At 38.9% G+C, this 20,631-nt stretch overlaps 1 protein-coding gene across 1 annotated transcript in view; it reads left to right on the top strand.

Annotated features, from left to right (window-relative positions):
• Skap2 (src kinase associated phosphoprotein 2) overlaps nt 1-20,631 on the top strand; it is a 163,410-nt gene that overhangs the window by 100,845 nt on the left and 41,934 nt on the right. The window contains exons 5-9 of the mRNA XM_052721033.1: nt 2,985-3,062; nt 4,007-4,090; nt 10,473-10,597; nt 11,464-11,527; nt 11,884-12,018. Of these exons, the coding sequence (XP_052576993.1) occupies nt 2,985-3,062; nt 4,007-4,090; nt 10,473-10,597; nt 11,464-11,527; nt 11,884-12,018 (486 nt within the window). The remainder of the gene's footprint in view (nt 1-2,984; nt 3,063-4,006; nt 4,091-10,472; nt 10,598-11,463; nt 11,528-11,883; nt 12,019-20,631) is intronic.

Below are 20,631 nucleotides of genomic sequence, written 5' to 3'. Positions count from 1 at the left end.
AAGAGATGTTGAATTTTGTCAGAAGCCTTTTTCTGAATCTAATGAGATGATCATGTGGTTTCTGTCCTTGAATCTATGTGGTGGATTACATTCATTGATTTACATATATTGAACCGTCCCTGCATCTCTGGGGTAAAGCTTACTTGATCATGGTGGATAATCTTTGTAATGTGCTCTTGAATTAGGCTTAAGAGAATTTTTTTCATCTATGTTCAACAGAGAGATTGACCTATAATTTTCTTTTTTTTTGTTTTCATTTTTACTAAAATGAAAAGGTGTTTTCCAGACATGACAGGACAGTGCTTATATGAACTCACCAGTGGCTGTGACAGTATGCCAAGACCTGCCTGAGCTCAAGCCAGACAGAATTCTCCGTGGGAGATTGGGTGGGGTAGTGGACACAAAACCCCACTCCTAGCTGAGGAACTGTTGACAGTGGATAGCTGCTGGGATAGGGAGAGTCAGCTTTCTTTAAGGTGTGGCTCCTGGTTGGTCAGCCATGCTCCAGGGCAGACCCCACACCCAGGAGTATTTGGGCAGCACAAATTTGTTAAAAAAACAAAACAAAAAGGAGGTGTGTGTTGATCTGGAAGGACATAGGAAGGTGGTGAATATGATCATATATATTGTATGAAATTCTCAAGCATTAATAAAAATAGTATTTTAATAAAAGGTTTGGATTAGCCCATAGGTACTTTGTTAGCGTTGGTGGGGGCAGTTGATTGATGAGGAGTTTATCCTTAACTTTTGCATTTCAAGGAAAATAATCTCATCCTGTGGTGACAGTATTTGACTAGACCAAGATTTGACTCAGTGAAAGAGCACATGAGCCAAGAACAGACTAAAAAATCTCTCTCCTTTCTTTTCCAATATAAACAGGAATTTTTAATGGTATGAAAGTGGTGGGAAGATTGTGCTAGCTGAAAGGTTTAGTGTTCATGTCGGAGACTATATAAATGCCAAGCAATAAAACGAAAATTGTAGGCAGCAAAGGAGGCGCTCAGAAACTTAGCAGGAATTGCATGAAGTCAAGATTGAACAACTATAAAAATGTGAACAATGAGGCCCATAATAGCATAATGACTTGTTAATGGTAAAATAGTGAAAGGGGTTTTAGGTTCCTCACGAGTCTAGTATTTAAATTGGCCACCAACCTTCTCATAAAAATATGAGAAGGAAATGAATCCGAGATGTCTGTTGTGAAAGGTCTTTGAGTCCCTCTGATCCCTTGATACCTGTTCATACAAGAGAAGAAACTGAGTGAGAAGCTAATGTAGAACTAAGGAGTCAGAACTTGTGTTGATTTTTTTTTAAAGATTTATTTATTTATTATGTATACAGAAGAGGGCACCAGATCTCATTACAGATGGTTGTGAGCCACCATGTGGTTGCTGGGAATTGAACTCAGGACCCCTGGAAGAGCAGTCAGTGCTTTTAACCTCTGAGCCATCTCTCCAGCCCCCCTTGTGTTGATTTTTAATTCATATTTCAAGCTTTTTAAAAATTGCTGTGATCCAGGATAGACTCTTGATCCTGTTGACGGTAAGCTGTGCTGAAGGATGAGGATACAAAGTGACCTGTTTGCTCTGCAGCATGTTTGGTACAGCCTTACTACCATCAGCTGTACACCACCCACATGGGGCTTATGTCATTTGTAATCCAGTTCCAGGGGGGTCCCACACTGTCCTCTGTCCTTCAGTGTGATTGTGCACATATGGTGCATAGACATACATGGAGGCAGAATACTCATACACATAAAATTTAAAAACATTATAAAGTATTTCCCTTCAGAATAACTTGTTTTCCGCTTGAAATTTGGAGGACATCTAAATTTTTATTGTGCTTATTTGTGTGTGTGTGCATGTGTCCACACACCCTGTGGAGGTCAGAGAACAACCCACAAGAGCTGGTTCTTTCCTCCCACTTTGTGTCTCCTGAGAATCAAACTCAGGTCATCAGGCTTGGTAACAAACACCTTTACCTGCTGAGCAGTCTCAGTGGCCCCAGAGAACATTTATTTTGTGTTACGATAAGATATTTGCCCAATGGAAGTGCAAAGACTGTGGTACTGCTACTCAGTGAGATGCAGGTATTCCACAATACCTTAGTTAACTTAATGGTTGACCCAACTTGTTGTCCCCTTAGATATAATTTCTGTATGATGTTTTAAAAATTATTTATTTATTTATTTATTCATCTGTCGACTGTCTGTCTGTCTGTCTGTCTATCTAGTTATCACTCTTGTAAAGAGCTGGGGAAATTTCCAAGACACCAGTAAAGTTACTGAACGACCTGTCACATATTCCCATGAGTTTCTAACTGACTTTAACTTACAGCTTAATCTTTAAGTTTTTCATAGAAATCTACTGTTTGTTAATGCTACTTCTGATGATCTAGTCTTAGACTCGTAAATGCCTTATATAAAAACCTAAAGCATAAAGCAGACTCATACCCTCTTGATTTAGGGTTTCTCTGTAAATTCAGATGGGGGAGAGAGAATTTGATGTGGACTCAGAAACAAATACTGTATTTCATTTTGGGGAAAAATCGCTTTGTTTCAGTTTATGGTAGTAAGAATAGACAGGTAAGAGTTGATGGCATTTAAATTATTGAAGAGCCAATCCAATAGAAATGTAAAGATGCATCTGTGGTTCATTTGAAATTCCTCACCTCTCTAGCTGGGATTTGTTGTGTTTATTTGCTATAGTTCTGTGTTTATTGAATAGAGATTGAAAGTATCACCCTTTTGAGATAACTCAGCTGCAGAATATACTGCATTTGTATTTAGGAACAAGAATTTTTTTTTTTAACCCAAGATTTACAAGAGGAAAGAAGGGAGCCTATGGGATGGATTTGAAGTAAGGTTGCCAGATCTGATTTGAGTAATTGCAGCAATTAAAGGTACACTGAAGTAATGAGATGAGGTCAGCATGGCTTCTCCAAAGTGAATTACCACTGTTTTTTCTTTCTCTCGCTTCCTGCAGGAAACCAGTTTCCTCCCATTGCAGCCCAGGATCTTCCTTTTGTCCTAAAGGCCGGCTACCTGGAAAAACGCAGAAAAGGTGAGCCATAGGGCTAATGACAACATGAAAGCTGGTTTTTTTCCATCCTAAGATAAAATGTATTTGTGGCATACTCATGGAAGCAGTGTTCTATTTAGGCAGTTAAAGGATGAAGAAAATGTGGGTGACCTTATCCAAACATGAAACGCCACTTTGGTTTTACCTAGTTTTTACTAGCAAAGCATTAGGTCTGGCTTTCAGTGCAACCCGGGGTGTTTGTAAGTGATTCAAGAGCAGTGTCCTACGTCTTCTGGGAAAGCTTCAGGCCACGACTGTCTTCTCAAGGCTGGAGTTTCTCACCATTAGCACACACTGGCCTGCTGTGGTTCAGAACAGCCTGGCATCTCATCTGCTGTTACTCATTTCAGCGTCCCCTCTCCACTGGCCTTGGTTACTGTGCCTTGGCCAGCTGGTCTCCTTTCAGCACCAAAATAAAAGGAAATCTGGGGGTGGTGCTGTGATATGGGGAGTGGAAAGCAGGGGGACTCTTTATGACCATCAGCTTTCCTTAGCTGTCACTGCGGACCTTCGGATTATATTCCACTTGTACTTTTTTTTAAAAAATCTTTTTAAGCTGAAAGAGGCAGTAGAGATGATCCAAGTCACTCCTCCCCTCCCCCTTTCCCTTTCATGACAAATTGGAGAAAATCAGACCTCATGGGTCAGCTATTTCGAGAATGTGTAGTCAGATGCCTTTGGAGACTGTCTATGTAGGGAGAGTTTGGTGGCCAGACAGTTGAAAGAGTCATAAGTGTGGTGGCCCCATCTCTACTGGACTTTATCCGTTGCTGCTGCTTGTCTGTTGGGATGGGAAGTATGGATTAACGTCAGAGGTAAAGGGAAGCTCAGAAAGTGTATTAGCTGACCTGCCCTGTGTGGTAAGGAAATGGCATTATGTAAGTCATGTCTAGTATCTCACCTGCGCTTCTCCTGCTTTTTTGCAGATCACAGCTTCCTGGGGTTTGAATGGCAGAAACGGTGGTGTGCTCTCAGCAAAACAGTGTTCTATTATTATGGGAGTGATAAAGGTAGTATTGGTATTTACTGCATCAGTTTCCTTTGCACGAGTTTGCGACCGTTTTCCTGCAGAGTGAACGGAAGGCAAAATAGAAAAAGAACTGAGAAGTTTTGAGAACTGTAACCTAAGATTAATTTATAATTATCTTTCATTATTTGACAAATGCTGTGGATTCTGGACTGCCCTAAAACATAACACACTTGTGTTTTTATGAATTATAAAAGAAAGTAAAATCATTTTCGCTCTTATGGCTTTTCACCTTAGTAAATATTTGTCATCTGGGCTACAGTTGTAGAACTTGAGAAAAATGAGGACCGTGATGATATGAGATAAAAATTTTTGAAGACAGGAAAAGTAGTATATATTTTTCATATAAAATTTAATGGCTACAGTACTTCCTAGCCTGACTTTACAGATGCCAGCAGCAAAAGCAGACGTGCATTGAGTTTGCTATATTCCAGACCCTGTCTAAGCAGTTTATCTATCTACCTAAGCAAGCCAACCAGGATAACTTGTTTAACACACAACACTTCTATGAAGTAGGCTCATTATAGCCTATTTGTTTACTGACAATGTTTTTATTAACATATATCAATTGTACATAATTGCCACAACCCATGTGGCTTAAGTAACAGTTTTGTCAATTTCCCGTGGGTCTGAGGTCTTGGTCCTTGGCATGGCTATGCACATGTCAACAGTTCACATTTATTCAGGACTTCACTCAGGGCGTCCTCCATTCCCTATACATAACAGCTTTCACCGGGACATTTTCATTTGTGTACATGATGCGTGGGATCGCATTCCCTTTTCTTCTCCTCCTCTCCCCTCCCCTCCCCTCCTCTCCCCTCCCCTCTCCTCCCCTCCCCTCCCGTCCCCTTCCCTCTCCTTCCCTCCCCTTCCCGTCCCCTCTCCTTCCCTCCCCTTCCCGTCCCCTCTCCTCCCCTCTCCTCCTCTCCCCTCTCCCCTCCCCTTCTTCTTCCCTTACTTTCCTCCCCTTCTTTCTCCACTTCTTCTTTCCTCCTCCTCTTCTTCCTTTTTCTCCTCCTCTTCTTCTTCCCCTTCCTTCTAACCCTTCTTTTTCCTCCTCTTCCTCCTCCTCCTCTTCTTCTTCCTCCTCTTCATCTTCTTCTCCTTCCTTCTTCCTCTTCCTCTTTCTCTTCTTCCCCTCCTTCCCCTCCTCCTCCTCCTCCTCCTCCTCCTCCTCCTCCTTCTCCCCCCTCTTTCCCCTTCTTGTTCCCCCTCTTCCCCTTCTTCCCCTCCCCAAGTTTCATTAGGTTACAGCAGCAAGGGCACCTTACCAGGGGCTGCACCCCTGAAGAAAGTGTCCCTCCCTCTCCCATCAACCATTAACTGCATATGAGTCTTCAGGAAGCAGGGCGCCGTGGCCCCTCCTCAGCTCTGGACATGACCATGGGCCCAGCCTTGTGCAGTTATCCCAGTTATTTTAATGTTAGGAAAACAAAGGATAATGTCCATTCTCAGAGTGGTAAAAGGCAGGCCTGGAATTTGTTTACATTTCAGCTTGTGACCACTATAGACCTGTGTTAACTTTCATACTCTACAACTTCATACTTCATTAGTATTAGTTAATAAACTTCATTTATTAACTAATGCACAATTTTAGTAATAGTTCACATAATTTTAGCTTTCTTATTTGAATAAGTGAAGCTGCAAAATAATGAAATTATATATATCTATATATATTTACACACACACACACATTCCTAGTTTTCCTTTTTTCCAAGGGAGAGCAGATCAGAAGATGGATATTCTAAAGTAGAAGCCATTGCTTATAGAGATAAGCAATAGCCTAGATGATAGATTTGATTAAAATGTATTATGAAATCATTATTTTATACAATGAATATGCACTAATAAATTTTTTATAAATAGTGTATACACATATATATGCAAGTTTGTATGTATTTTACACAAAACAAAAAAAACAGTGAAAATTTTCTGAAATAAACATTCTGTCCTTAGAGAAAATAAGAAAGAAAGAAATAGGTAATGTTTATTGGAACAATATGCAGATAAAATTATTCTATTTCAGATAAACTTGACATTTTACGTAATACCAAAAGTTGGTCTCACCTTTTGCTGATTGGATTAATGACTTTGGAATGTAGTGGCCAGTCTGGATTCTGTCATTAGCATGTTGTCTGTAATGACGGCACCTGTGAAGTAGTCACAGTTTACAGCACTCGGACTTCTTCCTCCTGCTGTGAGCAAGTAGCTGAGTGTGTCAGCTGTAATCATCACAGGTCCTGATGTGTATTACCATTATATAAACTTGTACTATTACGAGTTTAGATAAAAATCTTACCATTTCTCAAAAAGCAAAAGTCCTTTTTCCATCAGAGTCAGAGGAAGAAGTTTCCAATACTGTGGCTTTGGTTCAGTCAGGCTTCTCATTGCATGTCCTGAGGGTCGGTGATTACTAATGGCAACATTAGGTCAAAGCCAGCAAATCTTCCTAAACCCTAAGGAGTGTTTGTATTGATATTTCTCTCCAAAGGCCAATGTTCCATAAAGAAATTCTGGCTAGAAACTTTGAGATAGTAAATTTCCGTTTCTATTCTTATTGCTAGACCTTGTGGTGCTACCATTCTTAGCATTTTGCATTTTAAGTGCTTTGTGATCCATTTAGTTGTACAGCCACTTGTGTTTCAGAAGTTAGTGCCACCACATCCCTTCCTTTTTGGCCTAAAGACCCAGCCTGAGTAGTGCACCCTCAGTGCTGTGTCTTCCCAGTGTCCCAGGTCTCTGTGCAGCAGCTCTCTCCTTCCTGGAATCCCTGTCCCTTCTCTTTAGGGACTCTGAAAAAATTCTGCCTTTAGACATTTCTTAATTGCTTGTTTGGCATGATCCCGATTTCCTGCCACTTTATCTTTTTCCTGGAAAACATTATCAAATAGCATTTTAATTTTCTTTTGTATAATCAGGTAGCTGAGTTGTACAGCTTTATTGTACGTGTGAACCATCACCTAAACTTTGGAAAGAGCTATTTTGATATATGAAAACTGTAAGCCTCTAAGCAAGCAGGATTGAGATAAATGGTTCGTAGAGGCACAAGGCGCAGTTGGTTGGTACCACTCACTAGGTTAAGCCATACTTCGTTACTGTTTGACACATACATAGCTCACATTTTCTACCTTATTGTGCGTGCCAAAAACCATATTGACCTATCACAGTAGTAATGGCTTAGAAGGAGTGCGGCCATCCTCCAGGGTATGTAATGCACTTACCTCTATACCCATAAATATCTCTGTATTTATTATTCATAGCCATTCAGGTCCTTAAGTAACAAATATATATAGTACGTGTTTTATCACTTTGTGAAATACCATCCATCCTCCCATCTCCTTCCTTTTCCCATGATTGTCATGAGCCTCATTCATCAAGTGACCTACGTCCTAGATATTTAGATTCCCATCGAGGCATTCATTCATTCACTTACTCATTTATTCACATTTTATTTGGTAAACATTTGCTAGATACTTGGTATAATAAACAGTGGAATCCAAAGATCCTTTGAGGTGCTCACTGCTTGAATTGTGTGAATATCAGTGAGAAGATAAGAGGCTGTGAAATCGGAGGCAGCGGCTAGGCAGATAGACATAAATTCAGTGAGGTATAATAAGTAATTTAAATTAAATACCTTTGGATCACAAAGGAGTGAAACTAACTGCTAGGGGCCTTTGGGGAAACTTGTGATAAGGACATTTTATTGGGCCATAAAGAATGAATAGAAGTTTGCTGGATAAAAGCCATAATTTTAATTATGTGTCTATCCAAAATTTGTATTTTGGAGTCACTTTCAAGAAGGTAGTGTTAGGATGTAGAGCATTTAGAAGTGATTGGACCATGAGGGCTTTACCCTCATGAATGACACAATGAAAATGTTCAAGTGAGCTCTGAAGCCCTCTTTCATACTTCTGCCTCAAAGGGCCACAGTGTTTCTCCCTCCGGGGGATGCTGCAGCAGAGTGTCCACTTGCAGCAGAGGGAAGACCTTGCCAGATGTTTAACCTGCTGGTACCTTGGTCTTGGACTTCTAATCTGCCAGAATGTTGAGAAGTAAACCCTGTTGTTCATAAATTACTCAGTATTGAGTGTGAGAGCGGTGGGTGTGGACGGTTCAGGAGAGGGAAGAGCGGGAAGCCAGCACTGTGAAAGCCCGTGGCTAGGGTCAGAATGCAGAGAAAAGGAGCGGGAAGCCAGCACTGTGAAAGCCCGTGGCTAGGGTCAGAATGCAGAGAAAAGGAGCGGGAAGCCAGCACTGTGAAAGCCCGTGGCTAGGGTCAGAATGCAGAGAAAAGGAGCGGGAAGCCAGCACTAGGAAAGCCCGTGGCTAGGATCAGAATGCAGAGAAAAGGAGCGGGAAGCCAGCACTGGGAAAGCCCGTGGCTAGGATCAGAATGCAGAGAAAAGCTGGAGCACAGGGAAGAAGGAAGGAGCTGCTTTCGATTAAAGGTGTAGACCGGTCCTGTTCCCTGCAGATTTCACTGGACCACCTAAGTATTTCACCTCATAGAATTTCATTTTTTTGTAGTGGAAGTTTAATTCCTCTTGCCATGTAAGTGGGTCATTGACTGGTATTTGTGGAATAACTACATTTGTAATGCATGTATGTTTATTTCACTGAGAAAGATCTGATAAAGTGTGCTATTAATAACTTTGTCTTAACTACTAGGCATGTTTAAAGTGTTTAATATAAATTTGTTGAATGAATGAATGGTTTAGTTTTCTTGGAGAATGGTAGAAGAGTCAAATGTGTTTAAGCACTTACTGTTTTTCACTCTTCCCTCAGTATTTTTCCAGTTAGGTATTTCACAAACTATGTCTGGGGAGCAGCAGATATATACAGTGTTCTCTGGATAAAAGAATTTCATAGATGAATCATGTTTGCACATGCAGCATATTAAATTTTTCTCTTAGAAATTCAGTTGGTATGTAAATACGCTAAAGGCCTTAAAAAGGCATGATTGTATAATCTAGACTCATGAAACTCTAACTTTTTGGGTTTTGTCGGTACTGAGGATATCTTGTGCATAGTAGGTGATGCTTTACCACTGAACTCCATCCTGTTAATTATTAACATAATTCTGTTAATGTAGTTTTAATTCAGCAAAACGCATCTTAAACATACACACTCACAGAATCCCCCTGATATCTGAAGGAACACATATTGTCAGTGCTGTGGACCCTTTCTTTCTCCTTTTTTTGTTTTGATGCAGGATCTCCCACTGTAGTCTAAGCTGGCCTCTATGCAGGGTCTTCTTGCCTGAGGTCCCTTGCTCATTTATAGGCATACACCTGTAATTTTTGAAGTATAGTTTTGTAAAACTTAGAGTTAAGTATGGAATTTTTCAACCAAGTGAACTTCAAAAATTTTAACTGGAATTTTTTAATCACCCAGATATATAAATTATGACTAAATAGATTGTTTAGGCTGAGGTCATGCCCATCTAACTCATATTTTTTTCCCATTTGACATTTTGGGCAACATATGATCTCCATGGCCTTTAAAAAAATGATGTTACTTCAGGTGCTAAATTAATGTGTTTAAGAAAAGAAAACATGCATTTTATTGTTGCCCTTGCATTACAAAAGCATTTCTGTACTTAACCCTGAGCTCAGTAAAAGAGACAGTTTGTCCCTACTTCTGATTTTGGTGTTGTGTGTTAATGTGGAAAATAAGCCTATTGCTCTGTAGCCTTTTCTATCAAAATGGCAAAATCTAATGAAGAAAGCTAATGTTCTCAGTTTTGGAGTATTAAACCTTTTGTTTCTGTTCTATTTTGTTTATCTTTAAAATCGTATAATACCTAACCAAACTAAAGCCATCTTTCCTTTTGACTGCACTGTATTAGATTCAAGTCTGCTTTCAGCAGTTTCCTGTCCACTGACTTGCTAAGAAACCCCTTTAGTAACGTTAGTTTACCTGCCTTTTCACTCCTCTCCAGCCGTGTACTTGGCTCTTACTTCACACTTAGTTTCCTTTTTTTTCTTTTAAGATTAAAAAAGAAAAGAAAACTTTAAAGGGCCACTCCAACTTGGTGGTGGTGCTGAGGGAGAGCAGGACAGTAAATAAGAAGGTCCAGCAAGCTTCAAGTGGCGCAGTTCTACCATTGGCTCCTTGAAATTCAGATTTCTAGCAAATTTTAACTTCTAGTACTTAGATTTTTCCCTGTGGATTTCCCTGTGGTGAACACCACCACCATCCCCAGACCTCTTCTGGTTCCCAAACACTTTCACAGTGTAGAATTGCTAAAGTGGCTGACGAAAATTTCTCCCAAGACTTGACATAGAAAACCTCAATAAGAGATAATCGGGCATTTATATTCACTGTAGTGAACGAAACTCTAACTTGGCTTTTATCTTCTGTAGACAAACAACAGAAAGGTGAATTTGCAATAGAGGGCTACGATGTCAGAATGAATAACACCCTGAGAAAGGATGGAAAGAAAGATTGCTGTTTTGAAATCTGTGCTCCTGATAAACGTATCTATCAGGTTGGAATTTTTATGTTGCCTTAAAATTAACTTGATAAGATGTTTTGATTTCATTTATAGAGACATTAATGTTTTATTAAAACAGCTTTCCCTGACATATTAATAATAAAAATAGTATTTTGTACATTGAACATTCATATAAAGAGGAAATACATTTAAAATTTTCTGATAAGTTCAAGTGATATATCCTTGCAAAAGAGCAAATGAATTTGTAATTTATCAATTACATCAATGTAACATTTTATATCTACTTTAATAGAACTGTGTGATTTCCTAAAAGAATTACATAGCAGAAAGAATAAAATCATCAAAGGAAAAATATTAGAGTATTAGTGCATATTGTATTGCTTAGGGGTGTGGGAGAAAATGAAGATAAAGACGCATTATCAGCTAGACAATTCAAGAGCCATCAGCTAGGCATCAATATGGAATGTATGTTTAATAAGTTTTAAATATCTGAGATTGCAGTTGAAAGCCAGTTAATTAAGTTGTCAGGTAGTGTGTTGGAATCTGACAAGAACATTTTTAAGAAAACTGTACCCAGCAGTCTAAAGAAATTCATGGATGTCTTCTAATTGTCAAGGGCAAATTTTGTTCATCAGTTCAGCCTTTGACATTGATGAAGAGAAGCAGCATCTTTCCCTGTGCAGCTGCCAGCTGCTGATCAGAGTTTCAAATCCATCATCCTCTGCTTCAATTACATAAATTTGTCAAAATTAACTGTACATTATAAGAAGCATCCTTGCAAGAACAGTACCCCTAGACATGGAAAGAATCACTAATGTTCTTAAGAAATGATAAGAATGCAGCACACCTTTTCATTGCTCTTACAATTTCAGTTCTTATTGTTGGAATGTTTTCATTAGTTTACAGCAGCTTCTCCCAAAGATGCTGAGGAATGGGTCCAGCAGCTGAAATTTATATTACAAGGTAAGAGCATCAGTTGAACACTTTTTCATTTCCTTAAATATTAATTTAGGAATGGGTTGAACCAGGTTTTCACATATAAAGCCTTACTGACTTCTGTGAGAATGTCAAGAGAATACTGACATGCTCTCTTGGTATAATATGTGGTCCATTCACTTGGGTTTATTAAAGCAAGCTTCCCTTGAATACAGTTGCTAACTTAAGACTCATGCACTTACAAAACCATTTAATCATGTTTTGATTTAAAAGTATAGTGGAAGGTGTGGGTATTAGTTTGTAGAATTGTGTTCATTTAAGAAGCACAGTCTTAAATCTCTTTTGCATTCTTTTAAAATTGCTTCACAAAATGTGCTTTGAAGACATGGGATCCGATGTGATTCCAGAGGATGATGATGAAAGAGGAGAATTATATGATGACGTTGATCATCCTGTTCCAGTAAGCACCCCATCAAGGAACCAACCAATAGATGATGAAATTTATGAAGAACTTCCAGGTACCTTTATTGTGGTGATGTACTGAAAAAGGCCATGGGTCTTCTGAGCCTTATTTGTGTTTATGCCTCTGCATGCCTCTCTCTCTCTCTCTCTCTCTCTCTCTCTCTCTCTCTCTCTCTCTCTCTCTCTCTCTCTTTCTCTCTCTCTCTCTGTGTGTGTGTGTGTGTGTGTTTGTAATTTGTCATCAGATTGACAACTTGTGTAGGAAATGGTGAGCTATTAAGAACAAAGACAAAGAAAACCTTCAAAACTCTGTTTTATGAAGAAGTTTCTATTTGAGGCAATTCAAGTGCAGGGTGTACACTTATGGGAAGTGAAAGGGACCTTAAAATGAAGCAGATAGAATCCTCATCTCTTGAGACTTTTGGCTCATTAGCATTGTTTATGCTACATAATTTTTTAATTAAAAAATTGACTTGCCTTACAGTTTTTTCCATCAACTCACACATCATTTTTTTTTTTTTTTTACATCTTGGAACTTCCATTTACCAGAAGTTCCATGCACACCCCATATGTCACCAGCTTCTGCTCTCTAGTCCTCCCTGCTGGAGGACATTGCAATGTCTTGGAGGAATGTTGTTGAACTGTAAACAAAGGTCTTGGAGGCTTGAGGAAAGTTTCTAATTGGTATTTTATCAAACAGGAACTCAAAAGATTTTCTTACTTTAAAAGTTCAGGCCTGCTGGAGTATTGATATACTTCAGTAGTTGTTATACAGCAGAACTAATTACCTGTTGGATCCTTGACGGTGTGATTTCAGGAAAATAGTCATCTGAAATTTAGAACTCTTGTGACTGACACTCCAGGTTGATATTGCTCTTTTCCTGCCTATTAAAAAACAGTAGAGAAGAAAAGGAGATCATAAACAATGTAGATAAAGGAGCTATTTTTCTCTGACTAGGCAATGTAGTACTATGTAAATCCCTAAAATTGATTTTTAAAATACTAACATGTTCCAAATTAATATTCAGATGTCATTTTCATCATAGTCAGTAAAACATAAGATCTAGAGCATAGACGTAGAGTAGAACATTTTAAATTCTGATTGTATTATTTATTAGTTCAATGCTAGTATAACGATTTCTTCATCTATAAAATGGGCATACTATTACTGGGTAGTTCAACTGAGGTAATTCAGCACAATGCTTTCCTCGTCCAAGTTCACAATAAATATAACATCATTATTTTTTTCATTGTCATACCTGGTAAATTCTTATAATTGCTTCTGTGATGTTCTGACCAAGTAATAGTAATAATCATAGCTACTGCAAAAAGTACACATGTATCTATGAATTCCATCATCACTCCCTGCAGGAGGATGCTGAGCACAAAAGTGTATCTGATGGAAACAGTGGCCTGCCCGCTTCTGTTATTTAGCAGACTTGTGTGTTTGTAGCCTCACTTCCTGGTTATCCGAAGGATGTGGTGGCTGCCACAGCATCACTTACCTTCAGGTAGAGAACATCTTTGCTTGCTTGGTTTTAGCCACTGCATCATTAATACAATTTCTTTAGGCTTTAAAAAGGACGTGTGACAGGACTGAGTATGTATACTGCTGTAAAACTGAAGCGTGGAGCCTTTAAACATGGCTCCATTTCATACACATTTCAACCCTTTAAGACTTTACAGTCAATGTATTGTGTTACAATTGCTGCGTTAACTGTTAAGTTCTGCGTTTCTTCAACTGCACTATTCTCTCCCTACCACCCCCAACACCCCCAAAAAACCTTGACTGAGAACAAAGATCAAATATTCAGTTGTTTCTATAGTAAAGATCCAAGGAAGATCTCCTGTAAGTAGCTTGAAACTTTAGAAATATGAAACATCTTACATTTTCTCTCACTACAGATGTTCTTCCTCACCGTCCCTCCTCCACCACATACATATATTTTTTGGCCCAAGGCCATGTAATGTTGGAAATAACTGCTTATTCTTTAAGTAGTGTTACTTGCGGTAGTGCTTGGAGAAATTTAAGCTGCCGTGAGGTTTCTCTGCCTCTGCCTGGGATTCCCCGGTTGCTGTACAAAGTGATTGAGCTCGATAGAGCCTGCAACTGTGCCCCTGGGAAAGGAGCTGCCGTAAGCAGCTGTGGAATGTCTCCTGCTTCCTTCTCCCCTGTGTAACCCAGAGCCATTTCAACATCTGCACAGCTCAGCAGCTTTGTCAGGCTGAAGCCCGCAGCCACAGAGGGCATTTTTTAAAAGGAGGCCCTGAAGTGATCTCAGAGTTAGAAGTTGAGTTCATTTAAATATTTGAAACTGGAAAGCTAACTTTAATTTTAACAAGCCTCTCTCAGGGTTAAGACTCAAGTTTGCTGTTCTCACGGCTTCTGTGAGATTTGAGTCTTTTGAGGCGTGTGTGAGGAGGAGCATGAGGCAGAGTTGCAGACTGTTGGTCTGTGTCCAGTGCTGTACAGGCAATGTTTGTCTCGGAAGTCCAGTTGGTTATGCTCCCAGAATTAAATAATAATACTGTTTTCACACAGTTTTCTGTCGATTACATAGTGTTGAAAACTAAACCTCTTAGTTGAAAGGTTCAGCACATGGATTGTTCTGAAGAAAAAGTCTAAGCATTGACTTGCTTCTTTAAACTGGAAAAACTCTTTTCTGAAAAAGGCGAGATCTGCTCTAATAAGTGTATTTTTAATGTGAAATAAATGTTCATTGTTTAAGTCTCAACAGTAAGAAAAAATCATTGCTTAAAAATTATGTTGAAAAATGTTTATAATTCTGTGGGACTGTAAATAGTTTCACAGGAATGTTTTCAGCTAGAATATTCCAACTTTATTGTAGTGCTTTCTCTTTAATTTTTTGTTCATTAATTTTTAACTAACTTCATAAAAGAACAAGAATAAATGTCTAGATTTCTTTGTGTTTAGGGGTTTATACATATGTGTGAAACAGTTGAGAAAATGCTATTGTGGGCAGTCTGAAAGTTTTTGGCTTTTCTTCAAGTACCCCAGTGTTTCGCCATCTTTTTTTTTTCTGTTTCATTACTGCTTATTAGCGTAGGCCAGTTAGATTTACATACATTGTGATGTTACTATAACATACTTTTGTTTGTACAACTAATACATTGGCCAAAGTATGTTGAACTGATTGATGACATAGTAATGAGGTCATTTGACACAATTTCAGAACGTATGGTCAGTTTATTATTAGAACTCCAGAAGAGCACTTTTGTCTCACTGTGAATCTCGAAGGCAAGAAATAATATTTGGAAAATAGTCTAAGAAGGCAACCTAGCTTGCTCCTCCCCAACTTAGTGAGTTGTCTGACCTTTTCCTTTTAGTGGCAGGAAATTGTGTATTAACAACAACACGATTTCTCTAGGCATAGACTGAATCGAATCAGCTGGGTAACAAGAATGGTAACGCCCATTAGCCTATTAAATGTGCCACTTTCTGGGGAATTGCACTGGAAATGTCTTCTGGCAAGTGACTAGAAGAGAGGGGGCAATGTAAAGCAGGAAGACAAATCTCTATTCCATTAACCTGTTTTCTTCTGTGTGTGAATTCTTTTTTTTTTTTAATAACTGTAATGACAGATTGAACTATTTGGAGCCAGCAAAGGGTGATTTTATCCTTTGGTCATTCAATTACATTTTAAATTTATTCAGTCCAACTATCTGCATCTAAAATGGAATGTAAAGTAAAATGCAGCTATAAATTTTTCAATGAAACTATGATGTATACATAAAAAAGAGCAGTGTTTGAGTACTTAAATTTGAAGTAGTTTCCAGCAAGTGAACACAAATGCAAATTTAATCAATAAATAGTTGCAAACCCTCCAATACATTTTAACTTTATTTCCCTTTCATTACTCATATCACCAGCTAATATCAAGGTTATAGGGACCTTGCAGTCTGTAGCGCCAACATTGTTATAAGTGACCATAGGTCCTGACTTAGTTTTTCCCATTCTTTCTTTGGAATGCAATAGAAAGATGTCAGTTAACTTTCACAGAACCATGGTGTATTTAACATCTCAGTATTGTTAATGCAAGAAGCCTGCTAGTATTCTTGGATATTTTTGGGTTTTGTTTTGTTTTTGTTTGGTTTGGTTTTTGTTTTGTTTTGTTTTTCTAAGACAGAGTGTCTCTGTGTAGCCTCAGCTATCCTGGAACTCACTCTGTAGGCCAGGCTAGCCTCAAACTCAGAGATCCGCCTGCCTTTGCTTCCCAAGTGTGGGGATTAAAGGCATGTGCCACCACTGCCTAGCGTATTCTTGTTTCTTAAGAAAGTTTCTGAATTTAGTAAATATGGCGATACTGTCTCCTAATATATAGGATGATAGATAAATATGTTCTCCCAAGTAGATAACTAGAGTTAAATTTTTAGATGCTTTCAGCCTCATACTCTGCTGAGAGGATTAGCTGAAGTTATTAAAAAAAAAAACAAGGAAAAATTCATAAATCATGATCACTTATGTACATAGTGCTTATTTATGTATCTGCTCATACATGCATGTATATTTATATGCACACAAATACACAAACAAACACATAATACATTTTTTAAATTTTTGCTGGAAGTTGAACCTAGAACTTTGTGCATGCTAACAAGGGCTCTGCCACTGGGATAGATAGACCCTGTTTGTATTTTTATTTTTGGTGACTTGACTGCAAATGTATTTTGATCTTCTTTGTATTGTTTATTTTATAATAATGATATGACATTTTGGAATACAATTTTGTTTGTCATGGGGTTTTTTCTACATTGCTTTTGACATTGCAAACAAATTTCTTCATTTTAAAAAATACATATTAACCCAAATGCATATAATAACACATATAAACCCAAACCATTTACGAACATGCAAAACACAGATTTCTGTTGGTGGAGATAAATAACCCATTTCTGTGAGTTAAAAACATGTCACCTGACAACAACCAGGTGAAACTTTTGCTCCTGGGTACATTTGGTGGCACTGTGTGTGTGTGTGTGTGTGTGTGTGTGTCTGTCTGTCTGTCTGTGTGTCCATACAGAGATGTTGCTAATCATCTACATTACACAAAACAGGCTCCATAACAAATAATTATGTGGCCCAAAATGTCGATAGTACTGATGGTGTGAAACCTTGGCCACGGGGATCTAACAGGTGACGTTTATCTCTTGAGATATGAAGAGTCATAGCCTGATTTATTCATGTTTATAGGCATAACATAGATCTTCTTAAATATACAAAACAAAGGTTACACAGGTCTTCATAGGTCGGCTTAATTTTTCTGTCCCCATTTTGTTCTGGGACAGTATTGAGGTTCTGTTTTAGGGAAATGAGAAAGACCAAGATGAACCAAGTCAAGTGACAAGTATGAGAGACACTGTCCCTCTTCTCTGAAGCTACTGCCTGAGGAGGAAGAGGCTTTCTGAGGTGGACCCTTGTTTAGTCTGTTTTGATAGGGTTGTTGTCCCGACTCTGAAGGGAGAAACCAGACCTGTGTGTTAGGGATTGCCCTTCTCCAGGCGGCCAGGCGTCCTAGAAGTGTAGGCTGAGCAGACCCAGGGCTGTCTTCAGTGGGACAGGTGGAGGAGGAGGAGAGCTCCTTGTGGGACTTTTTCAGGAAGATAGCTAGCAGACTGAGCTGGTCTCGGTCACTGAACACAGACAGGGAATTGTGGGACAGCCTCCAAAGAGGAGTCTTAGCCGAGTGTACTCTCCAAACCACACTGGTACCTACTGCAGCCTGTTCAGTCCCTATGTGTCATTGTAAGTCTTCATTTTTAAACCTTTATTTACAACTAGAAGAAACTAGATCATGCTGAGGTGCATAATAGAATAGAAGCTGTGCCTACCCTCATACTTTATGAACAACAGCGTGATAGGAATTTTTATCCCTTCCCCCCACTTAAAAACATGCAGTTTCATATTTGAAAACAGAAATGTAATCTGTTGTTGTTAACTGAGAAACCGTCCCTTGTTTCCTTCCTTCCTTGGTTTTCTTTTTACCTCCTTCCTACTTGCTTCTCTCTCATTTTTTTATTATCCTCAATCTCATCCCCTCTTCCCATTTCCATCTTCTTGCCTGCTTTCATTGCCTTTAGTTCATTAATTCTCCTGTGTACCTCTTCGAGGCCAAGCCTTGTACCTGCCTTGCTGTAGGCCTTGAAGGTGCAGCCCCCTTGCTTCTTTTGGTCCAGCCACTGACTTACCTTTAGTTCCCCATGTTTGATCGCATGTGTATGTAATCTACTCCTGTATTACGTGAGTTAGCTGTTTTGTTTTTCTGACATAGGAATCCTGTCGAAACTAGCTTGTGTAGTTCCATCATGACACTTCTTTTTAAGCCATCCTCCTCTCCATTCTTCCTCCTCAGCCGCTGTTGCCTCCTATCCCTTGTGCCCCTGCCTCATGCATCCAGAATGCCTGCTATTTCGTCTGTGAATAGCAGATTGTTGTGATCTAGAAAGGGGACTTTGGAGGGAAAGACACACCACTTTGAATTCCAGCTTTGCCCCTAACCGTGTGAGCACAGAGGCAAGCTGGAGAAAGCACGGGTGTGGTAAACCCAGAAGCAGGAAGTTGATTCTTTTTAAATAAGCCTTATATTTTTTAATTTACAAAAGAGGTGAAATTAGTTAAGAAGGTAGCTGGGGTAGGCTGGGCCTGTGGATTACCGCAAGCATGTAATAGAGGGGAGAAATACACCGTGACTCTAAAGAGGTGTTAAGCCAAAAATAAGGCAAGAAATGAGAAGTAAGAAGGAAAAAAAGAATATGGTAAAAGTAAGATTATAAAAATAATCATAAAAGTAACTTAATCTGTTAAAGAAGAGATCACATTGGATTTTTTTAATTGAGTAGACTCATTAGAGGACATATATCTGAAACAAAGCTACATGGCGAGTTCCAGAGTAAGGAAGTGGGAAAAATGCTCTAGACAGCCCTCCTCAAGGAAAGCTTCTCTGGTGAGATTAGTATCAGGCAATGTAGAATTTAAGATATAAAACAAGAAAGGACCACAGTAGAATAAAAATTAATGACAATAATAGATAGAGCTTATCTGACCACATATACTTTAAATTGGTAATAATGCAAAACTTAAAAAACAAACAGGTAAATTAAAATCTTAAGTCTCAACAAATTCCAATGCAACAAATTCCAAGACTCCATTCTTTACAGGGGGCTAGGAGTGTAGCTCAAGGGCTGAGCACTTGCCTAGCAAGTTCTGTCTCCAAACTACAAGTCATAATGATGATACTGAAGAATGAAGTTTCATTATCCAATATTTATATGAAGGTAGTTAAAGGCAGCCTAGTGTTCCTACGTTTCGAGACTGGAAAATGAATTTCTGAATAGTTATGATTTAAGAAATCTTAACGGAAAAAAAAAAAAAGAAATCTTAACGGGAATGTGCGGTTCTGAAAGAGAATGAAAATGGTCCAGATGAACACTTTGGGCATTATGCTTTAAACTGTGTTAGAGGGATGTGGTGATGAATGAGCAAACAGAAGAATTAATCCCTTCAGAGCTGGAGCTAAGAGCAGTCCAGAGAAGACTAGAGTCAAGCGTACCTGACTGAAGGAGGCAAAAGAAGGAACAGAACTTTGACAAGAAAGAAGGACCCTACGAAAGGGTTCATTTTTTAAAGAACCTAATAGGATCACTAGAAATTATTGTGTAGTTTACTTAGCCTCTGAATTGTAATTCTTAGGTACATGTATTTATTTATATTTGCATAGCTAAAGGAGCCAATAGCGTACATATTAAAACTTTGGAACTGGAAAGTAAGCAGACATCAGCCACACTAATCAGACAAAAATGCTGACATTTACAAAGCAAAAAGAAAATGACAGTAATGGAGTTGACCCGTGGGGAGTTTTCTGTGACCCTTCGCTGAAGAACCCGAACACTGTGCTAGAGGCTCGGGGAGTCACACTGCAGGGTTTGTGTCTGCATATAACCCACTCCTCAGAAACCCCACCAGCTAACGGCTCAACTCCCAGCTACCTTCATACCAAGCTTTTAAACTGGAGCCTTCATGGTCAGATAAGAGAATATAAACATATCGTGGGCAGCGTTTGCTTTTGAGTCTCCGTGTTTTCAGAAGACAGAATATGATAAAGTTCCTGGTTGCTACACAAAACCTTCTTGCTTCTTTAGGTCTCAGAAACACACACATGTACACACATGTGCACACAGCTTCACAAACACATGTGTCTGTGGAGACATTGTGCAGCAGGAGAGTATCAAACTTCACTATTTTTGCAGATAGGTCAGCTGGGAATATCAGCTTCCTAAGAGTATCTCGGCTGCTTACTTTAAAGCTGTGATTAATAAGAACAGACAAGTTCAACAAAGTGTCAGTGATAAATATAAGCACTTTGCATTTCTGGCCTCAGCAAGTACTGTAGTTGAATAGTGCAAAGCTTTCATCAAAGTGGGAAAAAGTCCAAGCTAACTTAATTAAGCTTAAGTGAGGCTTTACCTTGATTTTGTTTCAAAGAAAACATTCATTTATAGATGTGTTCCTTGTTATTAGAACTTCATTAGAGGTCTTACAAAGAAACAATTTCATACCACTCATATCCACTGGCCCCTTTGTTCCTCCTTACAGAAACTGAGATGGGTCAGAAAGTTTTCCCACAGAACAAGGAGACTTGGTGGCTGAGGTG

The sequence above is a fragment of the Peromyscus californicus genome, unplaced genomic scaffold, assembly GCF_007827085.1.
Source record: "Peromyscus californicus insignis strain IS unplaced genomic scaffold, ASM782708v3 Scaffold_6__1_contigs__length_162567912, whole genome shotgun sequence".
Lineage (NCBI taxonomy): Eukaryota > Metazoa > Chordata > Mammalia > Rodentia > Cricetidae > Peromyscus > Peromyscus californicus.
The sequence above is the reverse complement of the archived record's forward strand: the minus strand, read 5'-3'. Positions and strand labels throughout refer to the sequence as shown.